General features: G+C 36.4%; 1 protein-coding gene across 3 annotated transcripts in view; it reads right to left on the bottom strand.

Annotated features, from left to right (window-relative positions):
* The window catches only part of LOC106107158 (zinc finger protein 585B-like), an 18670-nt gene that overhangs the window by 2610 nt on the left and 5857 nt on the right, over nt 1-10203 (bottom strand). For all 3 annotated transcript variants that reach the window (XM_013287872.1, XM_013287874.1, XM_013287873.1), the window contains 4 exons: nt 9486-9678; nt 1653-1786; nt 1011-1182; nt 392-543 (listed from right to left, as the gene is read on the bottom strand). In XM_013287872.1, coding sequence (XP_013143326.1) covers nt 392-543; nt 1011-1182; nt 1653-1786; nt 9486-9678 — 651 coding nt within the window. The remainder of the gene's footprint in view (nt 1-391; nt 544-1010; nt 1183-1652; nt 1787-9485; nt 9679-10203) is intronic.

Below are 10203 nucleotides of genomic sequence, written 5' to 3' on the forward strand. Positions count from 1 at the left end.
TGATAGAGGCTTCGATAGCTTAAAAATGACGTCACTGTAAGGGGGAACAAAATCCGATATTTTTCACGTTGGATTGTTATCAAATTACAATTTGGTGGGACAGGACACAAGTATTCTAAAATCTGAGATGAAATATGCACATGTGAAAAGTTTCCTAATACCAACTGTACTCTATGTGTCTTATGTTTTTACTGTTAAGAAGAAAATTGGTACCGCACTATAAAATTGGCGCAACACTAGATTATTCTCATAAACGTCACATCTCTAACTGACAGCTGTCAATGTCACTAGAAGGATTGGATATTCGCGCGCATTCCTAGCGAGTTTATTACTGGAGTGTTTAAAATAATATCGTTAGTTACAATTATATAAATTGTTTAAAGGGGCATACTTCGACGAAATCCTGTGAGCATATATTTTCTTTTTTGGCCTCGCTGTTGGCGCCCCCCGCGCCCCCCGCACCCCCCGCACTGGCCACAGCCTCGGGGTCTCGCTCCCACGGCAAACATCGGTGACGCTCGAACTCACTGTTGGCGTAGAAACCTACAAAAGCAATAGTTTTAAATGAAATTTAAATAATACACAATTTAATTAAAAAGCGGATTCAAATTTCATTATGGCATATCTCTCGATACATAATTTATTGGCCACTAGCTTTCGCCTGGCGACTACATCTGGAAGGAATTAAAAAAATCTATCATCTACATTACCAAGTTTCATCATTTGTATTAAGAAATTGCAAGTAGAAGCGGATTTTTAAAGAATTATGTATTGACTAGCTTTCGCACGAGACGTCGTCCATGGAATTAAAATAAAATAACAGTAAGTAGCCTATGTGTTTTTCCAGACTATCCTTTACATCTATGCCATATTTCATCGAAATCCGTTTAGCCGTTTAGGCTACAAGCTCTAACAAACATCCATCCATCTACACTTTCGCATTTATGATATTAGTATGAATTATGATTGATATAAAAGGAGTTAACCCTTCGAATGCTGTCGTTACTCACCTTCGTTACAAAGCGAGCACCATATAGTGGGCTGTGAGACTCGCATATGCACGTTGCCGTGCACCTTCAGGTGCTGTTTCCTCTTGAACCTGCGGTTGCAGATGCGGCACACGTGCGGCCTCTCCTCAGAAGTTTTCTTGCCCCTTGGCACCAACAAGTTTGTACCATTAGACTGAAAACGAGAGAAACAATGAAGTTTACAAACGTTTCACTTTTTCGACATTATTGTTTGCAAAAAGACAAATTCAATACGGATTTGAAATTTAAAAACTTTATTTATTATTTACATCTTCAATTTGAAATATCATTCATATGACAATGAAGACCTTTGATATTGGATAACAATTACCGGTACCATGGCAACCTTGCATTCTTGATGTTGGCAGTTTGTAGTTTATGGTCCCTCTCCCGCATGACGTTTTTTTCAAGATTATTTACTATATTATATTATTTGACTAATTTATACAAAACGTAAATGTAATCTATACTAATATTATAAAGAGTTCAAATTCTGTCACAATTAAAAAGCTACTTTATCAGTGAGTAACATAGGTTATATTTTTAAATGATACGTTTACGAAGTCGCGAGCAACAGTATAATAATCTGCCGAACGTTTGTCGTCAGGCGAAAGGTTAACTGACCGTCATGAGTAGCTCCGCTTTGTTTCCAAGCATGATCTTCAGCCTGGCGATACTGTTGGTGTCGCCTTGCAGCTTGTACGCCTGAATATGCACAGAGTTTATGTGCGACAGCAGCTGGCCTTCGAAGTGAAACGCTGCAAAAAAAAAAACCTAATCAGTATTTATAAAATGTTACTATTACACTGAAGAGCATTGAATCCGGGCTATTTAAAACAAATAACTAATAATCGTAAACTAAGAATGCTAGCTTATTGATAACGTTTTTATAGACAACTAGCTTTCGCCCGCGAATCCGTCTGTGTGGAATTGAAAAAAACAAAAGAAAATAGCTTATGTGTTGTTCCATACTATCCTCTAAGTCTATGCCAAATTTCACCGAAATCCGTTCAGCCGTTTAAGCTACAAACTCTAACAAACATCCATCTAAACTATCACATTTAAAATATTAGTAAGATTAAATACTTCTTAAATTTAAATAATAATATTTATTAAGCAAGCATTCTTAGTTCACGAGATTTTGGTTTTTTAAGTGACCCGGAATCAATGCTCTTAAGTGTATAAATGCGAAAGTACAGATTAATGTTATAACGTATCTCCATAACAGCTTAACGGATCTCGCTGAAATTTGGCCATCACATATAGCCTTACAAGTAAACGCGTTATAAAATTAAACTTAGGAATAAACTGAGTATAAGCAAAGTTTATTTGTAAGGCCGATAGACTATTAAGTTATTTTTTAATTCGGATCGAGTCGCGTGCGTCTGGTAACCAATGAAAATTCTGACCATTTTATTCTTATTATTTATTGTTAAATAAAAAAATGTCAACCTAACAGCGGGTGTCCACTGTTACCACACTTGTATGAATATGTATTGTAATTCCTTTTATTCAGTTTGAAAAAAATACTGCTTTTATAATGCGCCCTTATATTTTTAAAGCACATGTGTAAAAGTTCTCTAAAATAACGAGATGTTAAAAAGAGCAAGATTCTCATTTCCAACACTCCTGCCGTCGCGTCGGGGATATATTGGGATCTAAATCCCCTTCCCCTCTATTCGTCCCCTAAGTACGGTTACTCCCCTACCCCTACTTCGCTCCCTCAGCACAAGCCCATGGGGATCGCCTAAAATAAGGGTGGGTCTGTAAGGTCGCTGGGGTCGTACGGGCTCGTTTAGCTCGACTACGGTGCGTCAAACCACGGAGATAAAATATATTTTTAACTACAAGGGTTTACATTAACTTTACTTGCACTATATAATCTTCAATTGAGATTTCTCATTGCAATATGAAGTCGATATAATCTAAAAATATGAAATAAGCAAAACTATTAACTATATAACTGTCGCTCGCGAATTTGTCCGCGCGAAATTATAAAAAAAAAACTAATTATTATAATTCAACTACTTAACATTAAAGACAGATTGTCATACATTCAAATTTTTTTTCAAATCAGAGATCATAAAAATAATGGCAGTGGAACTCTACAGTCGCTAAAGGATAGCAATAATAGCCTAGTTTTAGTATAAAGCTTTAAGGAATATTTTATAAGGCTGGTCGGTGAAGCAGGTAGTGGCACAAAATGGTCATCGATCAAACATTGTAAGTAGGTCAGGTTCGAAGTGGTGGGGTTCGGTCAAGGGGCCCTGGGGAAGGGACGGACCTAACGCTACAGAGACCTGTGTACGTTAGTTATTGATTTTACAGCTGAAGCCTATATCAATTTTAGCTATCATATAATTGAAGTTGCGTTATGAAAGTTGCGTAATAAATGTAAGATTATATATAAAACTAGCAGTTGCCCGCGACGTCGTCCACGCAATATTAAGATTAAAAAGTAGCCTATATGTCTACGTCAGCTACCCTTCAGTGTAAGTCCGGTCGAAATCCCAGCTATTTCAGAGATTACCCGGAACAAATGCGGCTTGCGGACAGACAGACAAAAAAAATACGATTTTCGTTATAAGCAACGCAAATACATCATCTCGAAATCTGGAATTTTTCTTTTGATTTTACAAGCAGACACTCGAATTTTATTATATGTATAGATATAAGTTATAACATGAGAAATTGACACTAAGGATCTGTTTAAGTAACAACACATTCTGAGTACAGCACTAAAAGTATTTTCTTAGTATTTCTCATGTTAGCGTGAACATAACTTCATGTACATTTGTCACATTTTCGATGGCGTATAGTTCGCACGGGCGTTGGCTGGGGGGTCGGTAGGAGGTCCCCCCGTAAAGGCTTACCCTCCCCCCTTTAAATGGTGGAACCTCACGATTCCGGCAATTCAGCACGAGCTATTTACTAGGTTCACGTTATGTACTGTTCCATCCGTTTTCGTAGAGGATAAGTGTATATTTTTCATAGTAAATCTTACTTAATATTATAATTGCGAAAGTTTATGGATGGATGGATGTTTGTTCGAGATTGTAGCCTAAACTGCTGAACAGATCTCGAAGAAATTTGGCATAGATGTAAAGGATAGTTTGGAAGAACACATATGCTACTCGATTTTGTTTTTTTTATTCCACGCAGACGGAGTCACGGGTGAAAGCTAGTAATACTACAAATACGAATGTATTTTTTTGTTATTTGGTATCTTCCAAACGCCTTAAAGTATTTCAATGATTTTTTTACAGATGTAGAACATAGTGTAGAAGTGCACATATGCTACAATTAGACATTTTTATTTTAATTCCGGGCAGTCGGTAACGCGGGCAAAACCTAACCTATAATAGGAACTCCCTGAGCAATCAGCAATAAATCTATTCCATTATTTTTATCCGTATGAGACAAAAGACGTATTCAACATCTCCCTTCCACGTTGTGGGGTCGGCGTTTGCCTCTTTCAAATCCATCTATCAGCCGTAATTTCAGTCATCCATCCCTTATACTATGACACCTTTTACGCAATCCGTCTTTTATTAAGCATTCCCCTAAATAAACTACAGTCATTTTTAAAGATTTCCTTGTAATGCCAGTCTTCTCTCATTGTAGCCCATACCCTATTAATATAAAAAACAATTGTAAATCATTATTTAGACAGAGCGTACACCTTTGATTAAACTATCGCACAACTGTAATGCGATTGTTTCGCAGCCTGTACAACTGTTTAGTTGCACAACTAAAAATCGAGTAGAGTGCGCACTATATAAGCTTATAGGAACCAAAGCACGACTAAGCAATTGTACGATAGTTTCGTTTCAGGTGTGCGCATCCTCTTACCCGTACAAATTGTTATATGGAATCGTAGGAGAAACCCTTTCTATTTCTATGCGAAGTGCAGTATTCATGCGTGCTGCCATAAAAAGGTAGACAGATAGGTAGATACCAGCTTTCTTTTATGCACGTCACTGATAACGCTTTCGCCTCTTTATTTGTAACCTATTCTTAGTAGAGTTTCCACAGATAAAATACCTATAGAATGATATATAGTTATCTCTGTCTTTTCATAGAGAATGAACAGGATGGTAACATACCGGGCCCACGTTAAAAATAAATAGGAGTGGTCATTACACCACTAGGTAATAACCTACAGTGTTTCATCCGTATAGTTAAGAAGAAATTGGTACCGCATGAGTAGCGGCGCAACACTAAATAACCGGCATACACGTCCCAACCTTATGACATCGGTCAATGTCATTCAGATGTATTAGGGCCTGTCTCACCACTGGCTAGTAGAGGCTCAAATAGCTTAAAAATGTCGTCACTGTCAAATAAGGGAACAAAATTCGATAATTCCATCACATATTTTACACGTTGGATTGTTATCAGACATTTTAAAATTTTGTGGGACAGGCCATTACTGATAAGTGTGCCATTCTAGCAGGTGTCGATACACAGTATAATTGCGTTGTTACAATCATATTATTGACTTAAAATATAAACTTTCTTACAGCCGAGTTCTGAAACGACATTCAACTATGTTAGCATTTTAAATTTAAGGACCACAGACAAATTCATCAAAATTTTAACGTCTACCAGATTGTAATCGGTACTTAGAAATCGATGTGTTTGAGATTCGTTTCAGTAATAGGCTGTCGGTGTCCCAAGTTTAGTTGTACATGACTGGCAAATTTCCCAGCTAGGTTTAACCATTCGTTAGTTTTTAATTCGATAACTTCATGAAATGCGTTTCCGAAATATTAACATGAACTTTAGTTCGTTTTAACTTAGGTCAAACTAATGAATCACTAGATAATGGATAAAATAAATGGAAACTTCAGAAACCCAGCATAACTAATATACTACAATGTTACCTACCTTTCATAAACTCTGTATTTAATAATAATATAATTTTCCTCACTCGCTTTAGTAAGGATAGTCGTACGACTACGTGCTATCAAGGAATTGCCTTGGTACAGAAAATGGAATAAGGTAATGCCGTATTCACCTATTACATATTCATGAATCTAGATTTCTATTTAAGAATTAAATAGTGAAGAATCTAATCAATCTGCGTCTAAATGTAGCTCATTTACTCAGTCTTAAGAGCACGGGCACATCATTGATCAAACTATCGCACAACTATTGTGCGATTGTCGATTGTTTCGCGGCCAATTCAATTGTTTGCACATCTAAAAATCGAGTAGTGTGCGCACCTCCATAAACTCATAGGAATTAAAGTGAGACTTAACAGTTGTGCCAAAGGTGTGCGTACACGGTAAGGTCCCCTTTTATATTTCTTTGAAGCGACGACACATTTTTTAAAAGTACATATTGTCAATTCTTAAAAGAACTCCGTATTTCCCCTACGTTAAATAATAGGGGAGACGGGTATTGGGTCCCCTAATGATAACCGGGCACGGGAACGAAGTGATAAGAAACGTAGTTCGGGTTACGTCGTTTTTTAACGCTTTCAAAGAATTATAGGGTTGACAACCGGTTAGTAGAGTAGTTTTTTCGCAACCAGCATTTGGTTACATATATTAACAGCCCTAATTTTAACATTAATTTCATATAACGACTAGCTTTCACTCGCAAATCCATCCAGGAGAAATTAAAAAAACAAAAATGTGTTCTTTCAGGCTACACTCTACATTTATACCAAATTTCATCGAGATCCATTTAGACTTTCAAGCGGTTCAATCTAACAAACATCCATCCATCTAAACTGTTGTCTTTTAATTAGTAAAGTATAAAAAGATGAATAAAAAACAAACCACTATACTAAGTACAACAGACACGTATTATGCCTAATTCAAATTACAACAGCCTCTTATGAGGCTACAAATAACGTTTCCATTTCGCAACATATCGCGATATCGCAACAAAGATCGTGACGTCACTCCCCCCTTTACCCACCACATTAACCGGTATTCCGAATTACCAACACATCACACACGGTCTTTCGATGCTCGATTTGCGTAACGAACTCGATGTCTTTTATACCTTTGCACGAATTCGCACCGTTGAAAATGCATAAAACATAATGCGATCTCTTATTTACAGAATCTCTTATATCTTACTAAAATTATAAACGCGAAAGTTTAGATAGATGGATGGATGTTTGTAGCCTAAGCGACTGAACGGATCTCGATGAAATTTGGCATATATGTATGTAGGGAATAATCTATAAGAACATAAAGGCTACGTGTATTATGTTTTTTTTTAATTCCATGAGGACGGAGTCGGGTGCGTTAGCTAGTAAAATATAAAAGACGTTTTATGTGATTATTCTGATGCTGGAAAATAAGGTTTCTAAAACTGACACTGAGTGAACAATTAACATCGTTCTTCATTTGAATTTTTTTATTCCTTTGTCTTTTTTCATATTGCGATTATTCCCGCCTTTTTTGTCAACTTTCTTACAGGTTAATCATAACATTGTAAACGTAATACACAAAAGCATATCACCTGTGTATTAATTCGGATTCTACAAAAAATAAAATTTTCATAAAATACACTTTTAAAAACATTCGTTAGCCTAACACGTGTTGTAATTTATTCAGCATTTTTTCTTTCCCCCTCTCCCCGTTTACCCTGTCTACCTACGCCCGCACCCAGCGGGATCCATTCCAAAAAAGAGCGAACATTTCACCCGCCGAAAGGGGAGGGACCCGGACCCACGTTAAATGGGACAGCCGACTCCTTTTTTAGGACAGCCAACCTTACATAATCTGTCCGTTTTCCATTTACCAGAGACATGTATTGTAGTTTTTTGAACGGATAGTTTTTTTGATATAATATACGAAAGGCGATGATTACTTATAGAAAGTTCATCTACAGAGTTATACTACTAAATATTGGACATAAAACCCAAGTATTTATTTATTTCAAATAAAAACAATCAACAGATATTTTTATCCTAAATTAGTTTTAATAATTAATTAATGTAGTACCAGTAGCTTAATTGTTAGAGATATGGATTTTTAGATCACGTGATCGAAGGTTCGAATCGCGCCATGAGTAAATTAATAAAAAATACTGGGATATAATAAAAACTTCGCAGTAACATTTTTTTAAATACCTATATTTTCTATTACCAACCAGTATGTACAAGTTGGTTCAATACACAATAAATGTTGTGGACGACCATTGTACACCGAGGAGGGTCGTAATTGTCGCTTGGCAGGGACAACACCAAACACAGCGTAATATCGGACAAGAAATGTTACCATGCTTATTTATAGAACAGCACTTCCTAAGGGCAAACTTATGTGTCTACTCTTTACTATTCCCGAGCAAAATACAATAAGTTACTATGCCTTTCTACACTCTTCTTTCTTTGTTTACGTGCAGCGTAATGATTTATATCTAAACTAGCTGTTCCCGTGTGACTTTATCCGCATGAAATTAAAACTTTACTTTGTTTAAATTTGTCTAATTCTAAATTAATAAAAACCTAACCATACTTTCTTAATGTTGGCACCTTGTAGTTTATGGTCCCTCTCTGATGAAGGTTTTTTCCGATTTATCTACGCCCTGAATTTAATAGCGTGAAAATATTGTGTCGTAAGTGTAGAGCTTTTTATTAAAGAAATAATTATTCAAAAATATGCAGTGATTGCTGACACCCTACACCACGAAGTAGTGTGTGTTTACGCTTTATTATAATAGTATAGATATAGATTTTAAATCTTAGATTTAACTTTACTTATCTTTCTTAGCATATAACAATTCCGGATTTTAAGTTTAAAAATAGAGACACTATTTTAGATTAAAAAAACCCAAAGAATGACATACAAAATGATATCTTCCAAATGTTCATATTAATTACTCAACCTAGTACACCGCGCATCGGACAGAATTCACCTCATCCCTCCCCCTATATGTGCAGTTTGTGCCACCTCAACTTTACCCCCTACTAAATCCCTCCCTCCTCTTAACACATACCTACAGTAAATAGATAGCTATACGAATTCCCCCCATAACTCGTACCCGTTACGTAATGTGTAACATGCGCCCCTTCCTAGCGCCCTGGGCGGTCGCCCAACGGCGCTCTAACAAAACCAGTATGAACATTGTGCACACGACGAGAGAAAACCTTAAATATTTCTACTATAGATTTAACCCGACTTTGAACAGGTTATAAGCGATTTTCATATTGTGTTTCAACTAAAATCGCGATATCCCCAAGTTTGCACGGAGCAAAGCAAGCAACTTGGTGGTAAGTGGTTTATGGTATAACACTATTGACGATTTTTCGTTATACACTCAGAATTAAGTGGTCAGTAAGAAAGTCAGTTTTTTATATGATAAGGGGGCAAACGAGCGGCGGGAACACAGAGGTGGTCAACGACGCCCATGGACATCAGTGTCGTAGTGTCAATTAAATATGAAAGTAGGTTGTATAATAATTAAATGCAGTATTAAAAAAAAATAACTTACCTAGCCCACACTCGGAGCACACTTTAGTCTTTTTCGTATGAGTTTTGGAATGCACTTTTAGATGATCTCGTCGTTTATATCTCTTGTTGCAGATGGTACAGACAAACGGCCTCATCTTCTGGTACACGCTGTCGTTGATCACGGGAACAGGTACCACGTGTTGCTCGCCTTCTGAATCTTCCATATCAGGTACCTAATAGTGACAATTGAACTAATATAGTTTTGACACATTGGAATATTTCGATACTTTAAACATTTACCAACTGCTGTTACTGACGTGCGAAGGACATAAATGCATTTTCAGAATATCAGCGTTCATTACCCTCAGGGGTAGTAATGATGTAGCTGAGCAAAGGCCTTATCTGTTCTGCATTGCAACACTCACTTAGAGTTGTGCTTTCTTTGATTTCATTTATTTTTTTGGCGTCATATACCTAATTTTTGTGTGTTCTTATTTTTAATTATGTATACTATTATGATAAAGCGTAAACACAAACATCTTTGTTGCCTAAGATGTCATCAATGACAGCATATTATTGAATAATTCTTTTTTTAATAAAAAGCCCTACACTTCACGCTTTAGGCTATATATTTTCACGCCATTAAACTTAGGGAGTAAAAATTTTGGATAAAAACCCTAATGTGGAAAAGAGACCATAAGTTGGTGGCAACATCAAGGAAACAAGATTACCTCATGTCATGTCATTTTGAGATTTGC

The sequence above is a fragment of the Papilio polytes genome, unplaced genomic scaffold, assembly GCF_000836215.1.
Source record: "Papilio polytes unplaced genomic scaffold, Ppol_1.0 DF822067.1, whole genome shotgun sequence".
Taxonomy (NCBI): domain Eukaryota; kingdom Metazoa; phylum Arthropoda; class Insecta; order Lepidoptera; family Papilionidae; genus Papilio; species Papilio polytes.